The sequence below is a fragment of the Phoca vitulina genome, unplaced genomic scaffold (genome assembly GCF_004348235.1).
Source record: "Phoca vitulina isolate PV1807 unplaced genomic scaffold, GSC_HSeal_1.0 scaffold23, whole genome shotgun sequence".
In the NCBI taxonomy this organism is placed as follows: Eukaryota; Metazoa; Chordata; class Mammalia; order Carnivora; family Phocidae; genus Phoca; species Phoca vitulina.
In genome coordinates, this window is record NW_022589726.1 from 20,101,526 (window position 1) to 20,121,591 (window position 20,066).

General features: G+C 42.2%; 1 protein-coding gene across 4 annotated transcripts in view; it reads right to left on the reverse strand.

Annotated features, from left to right (window-relative positions):
• Positions 1-10,172: 10,172 nt before the first annotated feature.
• Positions 10,173-20,066, reverse strand: part of DIP2B (disco interacting protein 2 homolog B) — a 221,428-nt gene continuing 211,534 nt past the window's right edge. For 2 of the 4 annotated variants that reach the window (XM_032420670.1, XM_032420669.1), the window contains 3 exons: positions 18,740-18,917; positions 16,800-16,923; positions 10,173-14,920 (listed from right to left, as the gene is read on the reverse strand). In XM_032420670.1, coding sequence (XP_032276561.1) covers positions 14,668-14,920; positions 16,800-16,923; positions 18,740-18,917 — 555 coding nt within the window. In that variant the 3' untranslated portion in view covers positions 10,173-14,667. The remainder of the gene's footprint in view (positions 14,921-16,799; positions 16,924-18,739; positions 18,918-20,066) is intronic. The other 2 variants (XM_032420668.1, XM_032420667.1) reach the window with 1 other exon arrangement.

Below are 20,066 nucleotides of genomic sequence, written 5' to 3' on the forward strand. Positions count from 1 at the left end.
GCTTGAATGAAACATCTAGAACTAGGGGCACCTGGGTGGCTCAGATGGTTAAGCGTCTGCCTTTGGCTCGGGTCATGATCCCAGGGTCCTGGGATGGAGCCCCATATCAGGCTCCTGGCTCAGTGGGGAGCCTGCTTCTCCCTCTCCCTCTGCCTCTCTCCCTGCTCATGCTCTCTCTCTCCCTCTCTGTATCTCTGTGTCTCAAGTGAATAAATAAAATCTTTAAAAAAAACAAAAAATAAAAAAATAAACATCTAGAACTAGTCTGTGGGCCCTGGGAGCAATGGACAACTATCCCTCCTACTTTTATGGAAGCTTCTCACAGTCAAACCAATCTTACCAACAGTGGGCCCCTGACCCAAGCTGGCCATCAGAGTCTCCCCTATGGACATTTATTTTTTACCAAAATTTGGTCTTTCTCTAGGTGAATGGACCTAAAGCTTAGGAGCTTTGTAATGAGCCTCTTCCATCTGTGAACAATGCAGATGAGCTGAGAGAGCAAACCAGTGGCTTTCTAGGCCCTCGTTCTAGAACCTGCCTGAGATGCAGCTGCCTGCCACAGCCCTGAGGTTCCACAAGCCATCCTTTGTCCTTGAAATGAATAGCACTCTTCTATTTAAGCTAGCTTACTTTGGTTGCTGTGATCTCTAGAGTCCTATCTATTACACCTGGATACAGGAGAAATAATTTCCTTGTGACTACCTCCCCTTCTCTGTACCCTATCACCTTAGTCCAAGCTATCATTACTTCTTGCATTGTCTATTGTGGTAGCCTCCTAGCTGGTACCACTAATAAAACCCTATAATGAGTTAAGTATTGGTTACTGTTGTGTGGTTGGATTGTATAAGTAAGCAAATTATTTACCTTCAAGATTATTATTAAAGAGTTGTAGCAAGACAGCTTGGAACTAAAATTCAGCTTACTGGAGGAACCTTCTTTATGCTGGTCAGAGCAGCCTGCATGTATCATGCACCTTCGTAAGCCCCCAGGTAGTGACATTGAGTGGTGCTCTGAGGGCAGGAGAGTCAAATCCTTACACCAAAAACAAATCTGTTCACATGAGAACAAATCACCGGCCCTTCTAGGATGGAAGAAGCCCAGTGTTGTCAACTATCAAGTGGCCACTTAGTCTCCTGAAGAAAGAGTGTCACATTGGGAGTTCAGTATTGTTTTGTGTCAGTGTTTAATTGAAGATTCAGAGATAGCAGTAGCTAAATAAGCCTTGGTAAATGGAAGTCTAGGCTACTGGGCCCTAACATAGTCTCCATCTCTGCCACTGTGGCTACTCCATACATGTGCTCATTGTGCCAATTCTGAGATGCTCAGTGGCGAGCTGACATCAATCAGCCGAGTCTTTTTGTTTATATGGATGTTCAGTGTCTCTCTCATGGTGGATGCTTTATAGTGGCATTGACATGTGAAGCAAAGATCTTCATACTTCGTTCTCCCTGTCCTGTATCTATCCACATACCTCTACTCCAGACCTTGTTGTATCCAGTCTTCCAGTCTTTTTCCTTTCAAGACACTGACCAACTGGTTAGGCCATTTGCCACTGCCCGTGAATCCATTTATATTCTCACTTTGAGCTACTTCTTGCACAGAACGGGTGATCATTTTAATATCTGCCTGTTGGGAAGATTTCCCTTGAAACAGAATGGCCATAACCCGCTCATAGACCCAAACCATAACCCATCCATGTACCAAACTTGGGCTTTTCCCACCAGCTTCAGCAGGACTCTTCCCCCATGCTCCATTACAGCCATAGGAATGAGCTGAGTGAAGAACACTGGTGCAACTGCAGTGTGTAACATGGAGTTCTGGGGACCCTGCTCATGCAGATTGCTTGTGTCCTCTGATCCTGCTTAGGCTTGATCCCAGGTGTAACATTTCCATCTTATGATGGATTGGTACTGGGCCCATCTGACTTTATGACTTGGTGTGTCTGACACAATCCAGCCAGTGATGGAAAGTTCCAGATGCATGGTCACTTGGTGTCCTGTGGTCAACCTTTCCATCTCCATTGTGGCCCAGTGGCCCACGAGAAGCTGCTTTTCAAACGGCATATAATTCTCTGCTACAACTCGCATGTTCTTGCTCCAGGATTTTAATAGTTTGCATTGTGATTCTTCCACTGGATCTTGCCATAAACTTCACCTCTACCACCATGGGTCTGCCATATCGTATGGCTCCAAAACTTACTTAAAGTTATCCCCTGGTATATTGTGAAGAGCAGTATAACCAGGGATAGAATGTGTTGTCTTCACAACCTGAAGAGGCCTACTAAGGACTGTGTTTCCTTCTTGGAGAAAGAGCATGTAAGATGCATTAACTTGTTGTTGTCGTTGTTGTTTAAGTAAGCTATGCCTAATGTGGGGCTTGAACTTACGACCCAGAGATCAAGAATCGCATGCTCTATTTACTGAGCCAGCCAGGTGCCTCAGTAATTTGTTTTTTTATGTCAGGAGATATGTCAGCAAAGCTCCTGACTGCTGGACCTCTGACTCTTCAGAGTTGATTTCCCATCCTCTGGATTGCACGCAGCTTACCAAGACCTTCGGTGTACTAACTACTTCTTGTTCCATCTGTCTCATCAGAGTGATGTCATGTAACATACTCTGGGACAAGACTATACATGTATATCCCTTCTATGTGAATGTGAAATACTTCTGATTCTCTTTTTAAAAAACTTTTAAAAATTGATATATAATTGACATATAAAATTATATGTTTCAGATGTACATGATTTGATATATTATGTATTACAAAATGATCCCCACAGTAAGTTGCAATAGTTAACATCCATCACTGCACATAGTTACAAATTTTTTTATCTAGTGAGGAGAACAGACTGGAATAGAAAAGGACCCATTTGTCAAGTCAGTGGCTGCAGACCATGTACCTGCGACCACATTGATCCGATCTCGCAAAGATACCAGATCAGATACAATGGCTACAATTGAGGCTACTAGTTGGTTCAGCTTGTGCGGCTGTACTGCAGTCCTCCGGGGTCCATGAGTTTGTGTAGAACCAGACTGGTGTATTAAATAGAGCTTAAGCAGGGACAATTACCTCTGAATCCTGACATCCTTACAGGTGGCACTAATCTCCCCATTCCCCCCCCGAGATGCAATATTATTATCGTTATTGATTATTTGGCTGATTTGGGAGCAGTTTCAGAGGTTTCTCCATTTCTGGGCTTTCAGTTGTATCCCATTGATTGATAGGTCTCTCCTTAGGCCAGTACCGTGGCTTTGTAGTAGGTTTTGAAATATGGAAGTGTGAGTACTCCAACTTTGTTCTTTTTCAAGACTGTTTTGACTTTTCTGAATCCCTTGCATTTCCATGTGCATTTTAGGATCAGCTTATCCACTTCTGCCAAAGAGGCATCTGGGATTTTGAGAGAGATTGTATTGAATCTGTAGATCAATTTGGAGGGTATTGCCATCCTAACAATATTAAATTTTCCAATCCTTGAACATGGGGATGACTTTCCATTTTAAAGATTTTATTTTATTTGAGAGAGAGAGAGATACTGAGAGAACAAGTGGGAGGAGGGGCAGAGGGAGAAGCAGACGCCCTGCAGAGCAGGGAGCCCTATGTGGGACTCGATCCCCAGGATCATGACCTGAGCCAAAGGCAGATGCTTAACTGACTGAGCTACCCAGGCACCTTGACTTTCCATTGTAGATCTTCTTTAGTTTCTTTCAATGCTTTTGTAGTTTTCAGTATGTAAGTTGGCACTTTGGTTAAATTTATTAAGTATTTTATTCCTTTTTATGCTATGTGAAATAGAACTGGTTTTTAAATTTTATTTTTGGAATGTTCATTGTTAGAAAATAGAAATAAAATAGATATTTTTGTATTGCTCTTGTATTCTGCCACCTTGTTGAACTTGTTTAACAGTTTGTGTGTGTGTAGGATTTTGTATGTACAAGTCATTTCATCTGTGACTAGAGATAACTTTAATTCTTCCTACCCAATCTGGATGCCTTTTTTCCCCTAAGTGCTCTCAATAGAACCTCCAGTACAATGTGGAATGAAAGTGGTGAGAACAGACTTTCTTCCACTGTTCCCAACCTTAAGAGAGAAAGCATTCAGTTTTTACTATTAAGTATTGTGTAAGCGGTGAGTTTTTCATCGATGGTCTTTATCAGATTGAGTCACCTTCATCTTTGAAGACTTTCACTGGATACAGAACTCTGAGGTGACAGTTGTTCTTGTTTTTTCCCTCCCAGCACTCTAAATATATTGTTCTGTGTTCTTCTGGCTTCCATTATTTCTAATGAAAAATTGGTTATCATTTATGCCATTTTTCTCCTATATGTAATGTGTTACTTTTACTTGGCTTCTTTGAAGACTTTTGCTTTACTGGAGTTTAGCAGTTTGCCCATGATCATGCCTACATGTGGTTTTCTTTTTTTTTTTAATTTTGCATTTTTTTTTATTTTTAAAGATTTTATTTATTTGAGGCGGGGGGAGCAGAGGGAGAGGGACAAGCAGACTCCATGCTGATCATGGAGCCCAATGTGGGGCTCAATCTCACGACCCTGAGATCGTGACCTGAGCCGAAATGAAGAGTTGGATGCTTAACCAAGTGAGCCACCCAGGTGCCCCCACATGTGGTTTTCTTCATACTGCTTGGAGTTTCTTGAGCTTCCTCAGTCTATACATTTATGTCTTCCCAAATTTGGGGACCTTTTGCCAGTATTTCTGCAAGTATTTTTTATGTCCCATTCTCCCTCTCATCTTTGTGGAACTGCAATTGCAGATATGTTAGACCACTTGATATTTTCCCACAGGACTCTGAGGCTTTATTTTTTTCCTCCAACCTTTTTTTCCTCTGTTCTTCAGATTAGGTAATCCATCTATCTTCAAGTTTGCTTCTCTTTATTATGCTATCTTTAGTCTGCTGTTCAGCTCATTAAGTCCTTGAATTATTCATCTCAATTATTGTACTTTCCAGCTCTGGAATGCCCATTCTTTCTTTATAGTTTCTGTTTCTCTGCTAGATTCCTTATCTAGGAATTCTTTATCATCCATTTGTGTGTACATTTCCCTTTAAGTCTCAGTATATATGTAATAGCTGATTTGAGGCTCTTGACTGCTATTGCACATTTGAGTGATTTTACGGTTGGTATCTATTGACTGATTTTCTTTTCCCTGAGTAAAGATCATATTTTTCTGTTTCTTCACATTTCTAGTAGTGTTATTACTAGAATAAATTATATTGCTTTACAGAGTGATTTTTTATTTCAGAAGGCAGTTAATTTGAGAGGACTTAATTTGCAATCTTTTTCCTCTGTCATGGACAATGGCTGAAATTTCTGCTCAACTCTTTCAATTTCCAGCTGCTTCCCTCCCACCCCCCACCAGGAACTATAGGTTTTCCTCCATGTAATTTAGTTTAGCCACCAGCCAAAGATTTTGACACATTCTATATGCAGATTTGAGGATTTACACCTTCTGGGGCTCTCTCCCTTCATAGATTTCCCACCTAACTACTCTCTGGCTTCCCTGCCAACATGGAACTCTATCTTTTTATACCTTAAGCCAGTAGGCAGTGGTTATCATTGAAGCTGCTTGAAATTATGACGATGTCCTCACACACACACACACACACACACAAAATCACACACAAATGTCACCTATTGCATTTCATCTTTCAAAAGTAGTTACTCTCCAGTTTCTGTCTTCTGTGGGTCATTTTCCAGTGCCTTCAAATAAGTAAAAAAAAAAAAAATATATATATATATATATATATGTGTGTGTGTGTGTGTTATATATATATATATATATATATAGTTCAAATTTTAAAAATTCTATCTCTGGGAGGATTAATCTGACCAGGTTATTCCATCATTATCAGACACTAGAGGCTCATGCTATTTTTATGTTTATTGTGTATTCAGCAATCTTATAAACGCCTATTTGTTTATACATTTGTAGATTCTCTTGTATTTTCTATATAGACTAGCATATCATCACCAAATGTTTTTGTTCCTTTGTATCCCATTCATATAGCTCATTTCTTTCTCCCTAATGTGCTAGCTATAATCTCAAGTGTAAGGCTGAATAGAAAGTGAGCATCCTCATCATTGTTTTGACTTTCATGGTAGTGCTTCCCAAGTGTCATTGTTAAGTTTTTTTTTTTTTTTTACTGTAGGCTTTTGATAGATGTTCTATCAGTTCAAGAAGTCTTTCTGTTCCTTGCTTGTTGAATTTTTTTATTAGTCAGTGTTGAGGTTTATCTTGTCTTTCCTGAATCTATTGAGATGACTATATGGTTTTCACCTTCAAGCTGTTGATAAAATTCCTTATATAGATTTTTCTAATACTGAACTATCCTTGGTCTGACCCTCTTTGAACCTCATCTGTTATTTCTTACACATTACTGGGTTTGCTTTGCTAGTGTGGAAGATTGTAATTTCCAGTACAATATCTCCACATATATCCACCAAAGTCTCTCCCATCCCATATGCTCTTTCACAATCTGACTTTGCCTCTCTCTCAAGACACAGTGTCATCTCCCTTGAAATCTGGGCTGAGCAGTGGAATGCAACCGAAGTGGTGTATGATTTCCAAGATGAGAAGTTTACAGCCTAACATGCTCTTTCTCCTGATGTTTCTTTTGAGAACCTGGCTGCATGTTCCAAGAAGCCCAAGCTATGAGGAAAGGCTACATTGAAGTGCTTTGGTCAATAGTCCCAGCTGAGCCTAGTCTTTGTTATCTAAGTCTGGGCTTCAGAGGTGCGAGTAAAGATGCCCAGATGATTCCAGTCCCAGGCTGTTCAAATCACCCCAGACAATGGAGTTTTTGCAGCCAAGGCCAGACATCTTGGAGTAGAGATGTCATTCCTGCTGTGCTTTGTCCAGTTCATGATGCACAGGATGTGTTTGTATGGCTTTGTTTATGCCACTACATCGGGGTGGTGTATTACACAGCAACTGAAACAGCTAGGTTTTATTTATAATTTGCATCTTTTCACAAGTGAGATTGCTTTATTTAAAAACTGCCCTAGGGGGGCGCCTGAGTGGCTCAGTCATTAAGCGTCTGCCTTCGGCTCAGGTCATGATTCTCGGGGTTCTGGGATTGAGCCCCACGTCGGGCTCCCTGCTCAGCGGGAAGCCTGCTTCTCCCTCTGCTCCTTCCCCCGCTTGTTCTCTCTCTCAAATAAATAAATAAAATCTTAAAAAAAATAAAAATAAAAACTGCCCGAGGGACGCCTGGGTGGCTCAATCGGTTAAGTGACTGCCTTCGGCTCAGGTCATGATACCCGGGTCCTGGGATCGAGCCCCGCATCAGGCTCCCTGCCCAGCGGAAGCCTGCTTCTCCCTCTTTCACTCCCCCTGCTTCTGTTCCTTCTCTTGCTGTGTCTCTCTCTGTCAAATAAATAAATAAAATCTTTAAAAAAAACCAAACAAACCCCAAACTGCCTTAGTCTGATTTTGGTATCAAGAGGAGTTGGATGGCTTTTTCTTTTATAGGTGAAACTGGAATTGTCTTCCTTGTGGGTTTGGTCAAATTCACATTTTCTCTTTCTTGACTTTTCAAATTGCATAGTATATAGAAAATTATCCATTTCATTTAAAATTCAAGTTTACTGCAAAATGACAATAATCCCCTAAGATTAAAAAAAATACCATAGCTGTAGTTATATTCTTTGTGTTTCCTACTAGGTGTGTGTGTGTCCATGCACACATGAATTTTACTAGAGATTTTATTGGGTTATTTTTTAAGAAACTAGCTTCTGGCTTTGTTGAACCTTTTCTATTTTCTTTGTTTTCTATTTATTAATTTCTGTTTCCCTCCTTATTTTCTTCCTTCTACTTTCTTAGAGGGTCTTTTCCTTTGCTTAGTTGAATACAACTTATTTTTAGTTTTTTTTTAATAAATGCATTTAATATAAATTTCCCTTATATCTGCTTCTTAGGAATTCCCATTATTTGCAGGTTCCATGTCTTATTTTGTCAGCATATTTATTTATAGAAATTATCTTAGAAATGAGTGTTCATCTTCCTGAGAACGGAGGTTCAGAGAAGTGAATGAGGTCATTACGTGACCTCTATCAACTTCCTCCTAGAGGATCTTGCCTCTATCCAGTTTTATTGAGAAAAAAGTGCTTCCTCCTCTCAAAGGCTAATCCTTCTACCTGTTCTCTGAATCTCTGCCCCTCCTACTTCCTCAATGATCTTTTTTGGTCAGTTATCCCTCACTGCTGTATTTGGATGTTTTCCCTTTCTACTGGCTCTTTCTTCTGACACAGGAATATTTTATTTCTTCCATCCTTTTAAAAACATCCTCCCTTGATTCTACATCCCTCATTTAACTACTGTACCACCTCTTTTTTTGTGCGTAGAAACTTCTGGAAAAGAGTAGCCATTCAGTCTGTTCAGTCACCTTTCCCATCACTCCTCTCTTGAACCAGTTCGCTGGCTTCTGCCCCCAGAGCTGCAAATGAAACCACCCTGACCAGAGCCACCAGTGACTACCCCATTGCCAGATGCAGCAGAGGCTGGCCAATTCGTTATACTCAGCTTCACTACAGCCTTTGGCGTGGCTGACCACTCCCTCTTTAAAACTCTTCCTATGATTTCTTTGCCCATATTCTTTTCTGGTTTTGCCCCTACCTCTCCAGGCACTCCCTCTCCTTCCTCCACCAGTCTTCGTATGCTGTTGTTTCCCACAGCTCCCTTATTGATCCTTTTCTCACTCTACAGGATCTTCCTTGGCAATGTCATCCACTTCCCGGGTTCAACTACCACTTTTTTTTTTTTAAGATTTTTATATTATTTGAGAGAGAGAGAATGAGAGAGAGCACGAGAGGGGGGAGGGGCAGAGGGAGAAGCAGACCCCCCGCTGAGCAGGGAGCCTGATGCGGGACTTGATCCCGGGACTCCGGGATCATGAGCTGGGCCGAAGGCAGTTGCTTAACCAACTGAGCCACCCAGGTGCCTCTCAACTACCCTTTTAAAAGGATGTCTCCCAGGGTGCCTGGATGGCTCAGTTGGTTAAACAACTGCCTTCGGCTCAGGTCATGATCCTGGAGTCCCTGGATCGAGTCCCGCATCGGGCTCCCTGCTCGGCAGGGACTCTGCTTCTCCCTCTGACTCTCCCCCCTCTCATGTGGTTGCTCTCTCGCATTCTCTCTCTCTCAAATAAATAAATAAAAAATCTTAAAAAAAAAAAAAAATAAAATAAAAGGATGTCTCCCAAATACCTAGTTCATGGCCAGAGCTCTCTTGAGGCAGAGACCTAAATGTTGAGCTGCCTGTTGAACTTCCTCACTTGCATGTGCCATTGCACCTCAAATGAACATGACCAAAATGGAACATACCATCTTTTTTCCCACAGCTGTTCCTTTTCTTTTGTTCCCTACCTTGGTAAATGACCCCACATCTACCTAACTCCCCAAGGAGTTATTTTGGATTCCTCCTTCCTTAGCCTGAATATCCAGTCATTGAAATCTCACCGTCTCCCAAGTTTGCATACACTGCCTCGTCTCCATCCCGTCACCGTCTTGGCTGAAGTGACCTTGCTCTATCCCTGCGGTTTCTGCAAAGGCCTCCCAACCAGTCTCCCTGCCTTGGCTTTTATCACTTTCCCTGCCGACACCAATCCATGTCCTATACCACCAGCATAATTTCCTAGGTTGCAAATTTGAGTAGGTCATTCCCTTGCTCTAAACCTCTCATTGGCTCTCTTTAGTCCTCTGGATAGAAGTCCAAAATTCCTAGCAAGATACACAAAGCCCTTGGTGATCTGTGCTTGGATCAAGCCTCCATAGATAACTAGCTTTAACTTTTCTCCCTTCAAACCCTCCATCCTAATAACGAATGGTAGTTCGCAGAAAATCCAACTCTGCCTTTCTACTTGTTGCTTTATCTGGCTGTCTCATCCTTCAAAACTCAGTTCAGGAGCGCCTGGGTGGCTCAGCCAGTTAAGCGTCTGCCTTCAGCTCAGGTCATGATCCCAAGGTCCTGGGATCGAGTCCCACGTCGGGCTCCCTGCTCAGCAGGGAGTCTGCTTCTCCCTCTCCCTCTGTCCCTCCCTGGCTCGTGCTCTCAAATAAATAAAATCTTTAAAAACAAAACTCAGTTCCGATGTCACCTCTTCCAGCAAGTAGTCCTCATTATTCCCCCTCATCATTGGATTGGGTGCCTGTCCTACCTGCTGCCACTGTCCACCCCTACTCATAACCCTTAATATATTGTACTGTTTTCCTGGATCTCCTTGAAAGCAGTGACTTAATTTTCTCTCTTTAGCTTCAGTTCTGTTGCAGTGTCTTGGGCCTAATGGGTAGACATTCAATAAATGTATGTTAGGTGAAAAAAATGTGCTCAGCTGCCTAAATAGGTTGGACAGTAATAGTTCAAGGACCAGTTTTAGTGTTGGAGAACACGCACAATTTGATGGGCTCACGTTAAGTTGAAACCAAGACATGAAGAACAAATGACATCACTTTAGTGAAGGCTGAAATCCAGTCCAACCACAGATGAGAAAAAAAATAAAATTTATGATCCATAGTTTAAAACTACCACATGCCACGTGGGTAGGAGGAAACCTAAACTTTAATTGTTCCTGACAAAGGCTTCTTAGTTTTCAAAATGACCCTCTTGTGTTCCTTGATTTGTCTTCCTGTTACAGCACTGATTTACTGTAACTTTGGATCTCTGTGTTCATTTTCCTTAGACCACTCTAGCTATCTTTAGGTCTTACCATCTGAGGTTAAATTTAAAATTTATCAGTTCCAATTTATCAATCTTCCCAATGTGTGAAGCATTAAACACAATCAGGCATCAATATTTATTAACACAAGACAAAGGAAACACATTCAATGAGTTAATAGAACACTGTCCAGCCAGATGTTAAATTTAAAAATGTATATCTAGTCTAATTTCAAATAAATAAAAAAACTTTATACATAATTACACAGTACTATAGTTTGAATTTGACACTGGTAAATATCTTGACAGAAAGTAAACAAAACATCATTTAGGACTAAAAAATTATTCTTATATCTTTACACACTCTTCCTGTGGACAAATAACATGGCCCATCTACACATACCTAGACCAGAAATGTTTTATGAATGATAAAGAAAAGGCCTATTGTGTATTTGGAGTACTGCAGCTTCTTGCTCCAAATACTCTTGCTTTTACATCAAAGCAGACAACAAAAACAACACTAAGGCATAGGTCATGTTGGAGTTTGAGGGTGAGGTGATAACTCCTCATTGCTTTAGTCTAAAAGATTGCTGGATATTCAAGGAAAGTAATTTATTTGGCCAAGATATTGAGCACCATGCCTGGGGCGGAGACCTTAACAAAAAAACCTAAGGCCTCAGGCCCTTTGTTGATTCAACAAAAGCATTAAGCAAGCACTGCCCAGGGACTAAAGAAAGGAGACACACTTATATTACCAACAGACAGGCAATGGTCCCTAAACAGCCCGAGGCAGCACAACTTCGTGAGGAAAGGGCTTGATGGTGGCGGTGGTCTGGACCGGGCCCCCTTTCTGAGGCAGCAAGTAAATAAAGGCTGTGGATTCACACCGATGCCCGTTAGCATGCCGGTCATTCCCAGGGTCTCACTGATGCAGGAGATGATACTTGTGCAGCTCTAAGAATCCCTTGGGCTTAGGAATTTTCCTGAGGCAGCCCCTTCCTGATCTACCTCAATTACTTCTGCTGAGAGGCAGAAAGAGGTTCAAAAGCTGTTAGATGAATGGATTTCTCTTAACTGAAATGGGGGCTTGCTATTAATCTCGTTGTCTTTTTCACAGGCATAAAATAAAAACCCAGACAGAATGTGTTCCAGAGTTTTGGCTAGGCTGTTTCTATCGGTAATGGCCTTTTGGGTCTGTCCTAAGAGTCCATTCTACCACAAAGGTTCTACTTAATGTGGAAAGGGCAAGAGCACTTTGTCATCAGGAGGAAGTTTTCTGATCCAAGTCTGTACCAGACTAGGCATTAAAACTATAGATGACCCCTCAAACACCCACAGGCTAACGACTGGACTCTCTTCCCCTTCCAGAGGATCCTTTACCACAGTTACTGAGAAGGTCCCGAAGACATAGCTCAGCTTTCTTTCCTCCACTAGCATATTCTGGCTTTGGGGAATATGCAAAAGATCAATAAAGCAGCCACAAGGTAGAAAGCAAAAACTAAAGATAAATCAGAGGCCTGAGGAACTACAAACCCAGATAATCAGACCCTAAGTAACTGGGAGTTGACCATACTCTGAGATTACTGGAGTATCTTATTTGAAAGAATGAGTACACATCACCTCTGCCCAATACTGTAGCTACTAGCCATACGTGGCTATCTGAAAACTTGAAGTATGGGTAGTCCGAACTGAAATGTGCTTAATACACACTGGGTTTCAAAGACTTAATATGAAAAAAAGAAAAGAAAGTATCTCAATCCCTTTTCATATTGATTCCACATGGAAATTATAGTATTTTTGATATACTGAGTTAAATAAAAGATATTAAAGTCAATTTCACTGGTTTCTTTTTACTTGTGCAAATGTGGTTACTAGAAAATTTAAGATGACCGATGTGGCTCACATTATGTTTCTACCAGACACCCTAACTTGTGCAGTAAGAATTTTCAAAGCAACCCATAGGATAAGACTCTGCCTATATTTTTTTCTTAGAACTCGTGGATTATGGAGATAGAACTATTTAATCCTCAGGATCCCTTGCTTTGTTTAGTGAATCATTAAAAACTATTGTAAGAAAATTACTTTCCAAATAAGCAGGCTGTTCTTTCTGCAAACTGAACCGTAGCTAGTCACTGGGATTTCCTGCCCCAATGTAAGTACTTTTTTTCTGTACATCTTAGAACCTCTTCCATCATGTGTAAATTAATTTCATCCAAAATGTCAAAAAAGAGATCTGGAACTGGAAAATGTCTTGAGGTCTGCCCTCAGCAGAGAAAAAACTGGGAGGAAAAGAGGCTTATGTAAAAGGGAGGCAAGAAAGTGGCTTGGAGCCACAAGACTGAAGGGCAGCCCCCGAGAGTGACGAAGGGTCTGGGCTTTGCATTATAAACCTTATTTTCAGGGTAATTACAAGTCTTAAAAATTGTTTAAAAACATATTTAGTTTACATGATGTTACAGTGGGGTAAATAATATGTATTATTAAAATAGTCTAAATAAATATTTACACAATAGACCAGAGTGGGTCCATTCTGATATAACAAGTTAACTCTGTTCACTTGGAGCTTTTCTTTTTTTTTTTAATTTTTAAAAATATTTCTGTAAGAAAAAAATAATAAAATTCAACTATATTCAAATACATGAAGTATCAGACCAAAGAAAGGAAACCGAGCCAGAGGCCAAACTCAGTCCCACGCTCAGTCCACTTGGCCTGGGCACCACAGTTATTTCAAAAGAGTTTCTTGCATACATCAGACTTCCCCTATTTCAGCATAAGCCTCACTATTTTGGCAACCCAAATCGGTCAGTTTTGAGATCTGTAGTTATGTCACCTTTATGGTTTCCCGTGACTGCTGATCCCACTGCCTTCCCAGCCTGTCATTCTTGTTCCTAAAATCCCTGCCCTCATGAACTGGAAGAACAGAGGACACTCTTCAGTTTTCCGAAGAGAAGCTATATGGATAAACTGGAGACGAAGTTGACAATAGGCCTGGAAAAAGGAAATCCTAAAATCTTATGTAGTCACTCTAAACCTGAAACACAGTTTCAACACTGGGGGCCGGAATGAGTTCTTGTGGTTCTTAGGATAGGGTGGGATCTAATGAAGCTTAGCCTTTTCATAACAGTTTGATTTTTAAACCGAGATTTTTCAGCTTGTAGAAACAGGTTGAATTCTTAAAAGCTTAAGCTGATTCTGGGAATGCAAGCTTGAAAAACAGAGGCAGCTTTCGTTTATAAAATACATCAGCCAACAGAGACATAGTACAATGTGCAGAGAAACCTGCAAACAATTTGCACTTTTTAGTTACCTATTCAATTACACTGCATTAAGAGAATATTGAAATTCTCACCAAGTAGAAATGCTTCTACTTTAGTTGTCATGACTACACACGCCAATTCTTCAATTGTTTAGCTGAATTGTGTGTATTCTTATTTACACGTTTAAAACACTGGTCAAAATGTTTTACTCTCAAGAATTATATATATATAAAGTAACTCTCCTATTCAGTGGGTTATTTGATTTGCTTATTATGGGTCAGCAGAAAATAAGCTGAGCAGTTCCACGTCAACAAACCTGCAAAAAGTCCAGCTATGGTAAAACGGCAGAATACAGTACAGAGCGGGGAACTGGAGAACTCCTGACTACCCCCTTCATGTGAATTCATTAAACTCCCTTACAAAATTCTAAAACAGCATTAGATAAAAATACAAGTATATACAACAGATGAAAAAAATGCAACATGCATGGAATCGCTTTAGTAACGTGCTGCTCACGCTATGTCAAAGCTCATGACTAATGGACCGTTAACATTTTTTTCATTTGCTACCATACGATTCCCCTTTCCTGTGTGTCCTGTGATTGCAGAATCCCACAGGATGAGATGAAGGATATAATGTAACCATCTCAGCTTATTTCACATCATATGAAAGCTTGCTCCTAGTCACTGGTCTTTGGTCCTTGTGGTTTTTCAGGATGGCCCCCCTGTGATCCCCACAAGGCTGGTTACATGTTATAAGCCACATAGATGGGGTCTAACTGGTCAGCCAGGAAGCTGTCACGGAGGTGCATCCTCTGCTTCTCTCCTCTGGAGTTGATGGGGATAACACCTGGGTCCACCACCACCACGACGCCAACGATGAGGTAATGCTCTTCCAGGACCACGTTTGTCACTAAAGGAACCAGATCTAGAGCTTCCTGTTCAGAGCCACACAGTTCCACAACCACCACAAGCAAGTTGGTCCATGTGAACACGGCACTGAAATTTCAATGACATTCAGTTAACACGTCATTACATTTACCAGGCATCTTTCATAGTATCTGCTCAAGACTTACCCCAATTTCCCTGACAACTGTCTTCTCTCTCAGATCCAAGCAGAAGGCTAGCAGCCATGCCTGCCATGACCTTGCCCCTGTGATCGCAGCTGATTACCTGAGCCATCTACAGTCTCTCGGGGGTTTGGCAATGGGTTTGAAAGTTGTTAGCTGGTCATGTGAACTAGGCACATGTGAAAGTTCTGGGGTAGCCGGGTGTCCAGAGCAGCACAGAGAATGGCTCTTCCGGGACGAGAGAAAGAATGAAGTGGATGCCTCTATGGCTCTAGAAAGTGAGAGGACAGTGGTTCCTGATGGCCTTCCCATCCCTTACTTCTACCTTTCTTGAGATCCAGAGAGACTCTTAGGAACCTCTGAGGTAGCCAGGTATTCTTTTCATTAACTCTCTTTTGCTTAAGTTTTTTTTCAAGAGAGTTTCTGTTATTTGCAACTGAAGAGCTTTGACAAAGATAATACTCTGAGGCCCAACAGGAAGGGAGTGGACCTCTCATCTGTGCTTAGTGCCCCACACAGGTGTCTCTCCCATCGGGCCATAAAAGTGACATAAGGTAGAAAGTTGCCTTACATGGAGTGGGACTGCTGGGTTAGAAGGTATGACCTGACCTGTGACATGAGATGTTAAATAGCTTTAAAAAACAGATTCCAATCATTAAAAAAGAAAATGTACACAATACTTGGTTGCATAAAAAGTCAAAGGTCTAAAAAAAAAAAAGTCAAAGGTCTAAAACTAGAGGGTAACCATGGCACCTGACTTCTCTGTATTGTTCTTATAATTCATGGGCATTGCTCGGGTCTGGGGAGAGACTCTGACCAAAGTGAGATGAAGATGCTGACAAGGGGCGCCTGGATGGCTCAGATGGTTAAGTGTCTGCCTTCGGCTCAGGTCATGATCTCAGGGTCCTGGGATCGAGCCCCACGTCAGGCTCCCTGCTCAGCGGGAAGCCTGCTTCTCTCTCTCTCCCTCTACTACTCCCCCCTGCTTGTACTCTCTCACGCTGTCGAATAAATAAATAAAATCTTAAAAAAAAAAAAAGATGCTGGCAAAGGAGCATCTAGAAAGCATGAGCAGCCACAGAAAGAATTGCGGCCATTATGGGTTAAAAAAACAAAAGAAAAAAAAAAACCACCACCAAGGAAGGACATACTGCATTAAAAATGTAGGAAAAAAACTGGGTGGATTCTGTATTGTCAAGAATCCAGCATGAAAGCCACTAGGTAAAAACTATCGAGTTTTAATTTTAAGGAATTTTTAGTCAGTGTGAGGCTGGATATTTCTTTATCAGGGATAATGTGGAGGGAATTCCTACACTGAGAGGGAAGTTGGATGAAGTCATAATGACCTTTTTCATCTGCTTACCATTTGACAGTTTGCGAAGCACATTCCCATTTGATCCTCCCCATAATTAGGAAATAGCAGAGAAAGTATTTTACATGAGAAAAGCTGCCTAATGTGGGAGAGCTGGGCCTTCAAGTTGGGTCTTTTGAACTTCAAGTCATGGTTCTTTCCACCATATTACACCGACTTTCTAGAGACAGATGATCAGATCTCTTCCAACGGTAAGAATCTATCAGTACTCGACTCCCTGGTGGTTCCACGGAGCCTGTCTCAGTGTCTCCACGACCTCATCTGCCGCAGCAGACGGCACATCACGACAAGAATCAGTCCATTTACTCTCTTACTCCCCTAGGAGTTCTAGGTCTGTAGGGGGTATCTGGTAGGGATGGCTGACTACTTAGATCAGTTTTAACTGACACTACACTGCAGCTGGGCCGGCAAACCCATTCTGTGCGGGGGCATTTACCATTCAGCAATGCTCCTGTGGATCCGGGACACTGAGGTCTCGATATCGATCGGGTGGTATCGTAATCCTCTCAGCTCCAGCGTTTCGTCCAGAGCTCCCACCACATATAATGCATCGTGACGCTCTGACAGAAAGAAAAAGAGAAATCTGGTTCATCAGACATAATGAGCGCAACACAACGTTGGAGTGAAGAGCACCAGCTCAGACTGCCTGCCACGTCACTTGACCCCACCACTCACCAGCTGTGTAACCTTGAGCCAATTACTTAAGTCTCCGAGTCCTGCCTCCCCCTCTGTGAGACAGGGAGAACAATACATGGCTGCTGTGAGTATTACATGAGATAATCCAGGTGGGGGAGTTAACATGATGCCTGGTACATTGTAAGTGCTAAAAAAGAATTAGCTATGATGATTATTATTATTACTACTATGTCCCAGAAACTGTGTCCAGTGCTGGGAAGATGACAAAACATGATTCCTGCTCTGGAGACACTTACTGTCTAGTGGGAGAGAAAGACACACAACAGGTGTTCCACCGTGACACGGTAAGCCCCGTGCTAGGAATGCGCATGAGGTGTGTGTGAGGTGAGCAGAGGATACTCCCTGTGCTCAGCTCAAGGGTTCAGGGAAAGAAAAGCCGAAACCAGGCTAGGCTTTTACGGATAAATAGGAATTAGCCAGCCAGATGACAGCTGGGGGAGGGGTGGAGCAGGGAGAGTGGATTTGAGAGGGAGAAGAAATGAGCATGTGTTGTTCCTAGACATCTGCAAGGAGTCCAAATATAAGGAATAGGATTACGGAATATGGAGAGATTAGTCCTGGTTATTAATAGGCTTGTAATCCAGCTAGAACACGGCAGAAATCTTTTTTGTTTTAATTGTATGCACACACCGTATATGTAAGGGTACACATGTGGTTTATGTCTATATAAATACTGCATTTTGAAGAAAGAGATGATTTTGCTAGGTCTACTGAATACAGTATTTTCAGGAAAGGGTAAATTTCTGAAAAATTGAGCAAAACAAAGTGCTAGAAGCTGTTGGAGAGAGAAGGATGAGGAGGTCTAGCAGATTCCCACCATATAAGAAGAGCTCATAAAGACTATAATAACAAACACAACAGAAACACAGCAGTTAATCTCACATCATTTCCATAAGCCAGGAAACAGTATCATTCCCACTGTCCAGGTAGGAAACTGAGAGGCTCAGTGATTGCTCAAGGTCACAAAGCAAATGGCAGAAGGAGGCTTCAAAACCAGGGCACCTGGTGAGGGATACCTCCCTCTTCCGCAGTACGTTATCCTGCCTCCCCGTGAAACATGGAGAAACTATGGGCGCTGGTCACTATGGAACAGACTCAAGGAGCTTAGGAGAAATGACTTTGCTCTAATTCAGGCCTTTAAGTCCAGTGAGTTACCTGTACCTGGTCTTGAAGTGATGATACAGCTACTGGTGGGTATTTTAACATGGCCATTAATGCCATGAGGAAGAGAAGTTGAAGGCAGGCAGGCAGCAGTGAAGCCATGACAGTCAACTGAGCAGAGGGTAATGGGGGGACTGCTCACACCAGAGCCTTGCCAAGCAGTCTCATACCTAACACCCGTTAGACAGATGAAACACCCGTCCTAGGAGCCTGTGCAGGGGTTCGAGGCATCCCGGGGCGCCGTCAGCACCAGGCACGTCTCCGTGACTGTCGGCCGTGCTCACCCACACTTCAGAGATGCTGACGTGGTACGTGGGGTGCCTGCATCCTAGTTACTCCTCGTGGGGCCAAGTCTTGCTTCAAGTGAATATAAATTCATATATGGGTCCAAGAATCACAGCAGGGGATGACTAAATACACACACATGGGACAACGCAAAGGCCGGCTGAGGAAGGCGAGCCAGGGCTACCGGCTGCAAAACAAAGCAGGCTGAAGGGAAAGCGCTGCTGAGGAAGCTACCTCCAGTGGCCGCTGTGAGCTCAGTCCGGCGGACAAATCCAAGATATCCTGTCCGCGCCCAGAGTGTCTGCGCGGCATCGCCAAAGCTGAGGCGAGTGTTGAAGTGATCAGCTTGAAGAGTCTCACTGTCATAGATGGTGTAATAGCCACTGGCCGTGTGGGGACTGTTCACCCAAATCTACAACAAGAAAAGGGCATCGGTCACATTTCAGCAGGGTCATAGAACTCTAACAATTCAATTCTCTTTGGACGGATGATTATTATTTTTAAATTCTCATTGTTATAGTAACAACAATAACACAACAAGAAAGGCAGTTGACATTTACCAAGTGTTTCCCATGTGCTAAACAGAGAGGTAAGTACTTTCTATGCCTTATCCCCATCAATCCCGACATATGTGACAATACAGTTCTGTACTATTGTTATTCCCATTTTACAGATGAAAAAACAAGGAGTTAAGTAACTCGTCTAAGATGCAGAAACTAGGACTCACACCCAAGCCTGCGGAGCTGCAGAGCCCATGCTCTTAACCACGATGCTACCCCGCCTCCCTGGCTCATTCCTCAGCCCCTTCCAGAGCCCTGCAAATGCATCAAGGGATCACTTCGGTGCTGCTGTGCTAAGGTATAAAGCCCTCAGGAAAACACTACGGGGTATCTGAATTCGCGCTGTCAGCATAGCAGTAGCTAACGATGGTAATAACACTAGTATTTATTGCAAACTCATTACGTGACAGGCACTGTTCCACGTGCATTACACATACAGGTATTAATGTAGTTAGCTGTCGCACAATTTTTTTTTTTTTTTTAAGATTTTATTTATTTGACAGAGAGAGACACAGCGAGAGAGGGAACACAAGCAGGGGGAGTGGGAGAAGGAGAAGCAGGCTTCCTGTGGAGCAGGGAGCCCGATGCGGGGCTCGATCCCAGGACCCTGGGATCATGACCTGAGCCGAAGGCAGACGCTTAACGACTGAGCCACCCAGGCGCCCCAACTGTCGCAAAATTTCATTAGGTGAAATTAGGTGGGTGCAATTATTATTTATGGATGAGAAAACTGAGGCCCAGAGAAAGTGAGTAACTCGCTCAACAGTTAGAGGCTGGGAAGTGGCGGAGCGCAGGTCATTTGGCTCCTGTACCTACAACTCTGCTCCCGGTAAACTACGGGGTGAAACATCAGTGCTCCTCAAATATTTGAGGGCAGAAAAATCAAGTCTTTTTAAAAATCTTTTTTTAAAAAAATCTTGATACTAATACAAAGATGGACACATTTTAGAATAAGAATATAATATTTCCATGAATTTAAAAAATTTAGTATTTGTGGCTCC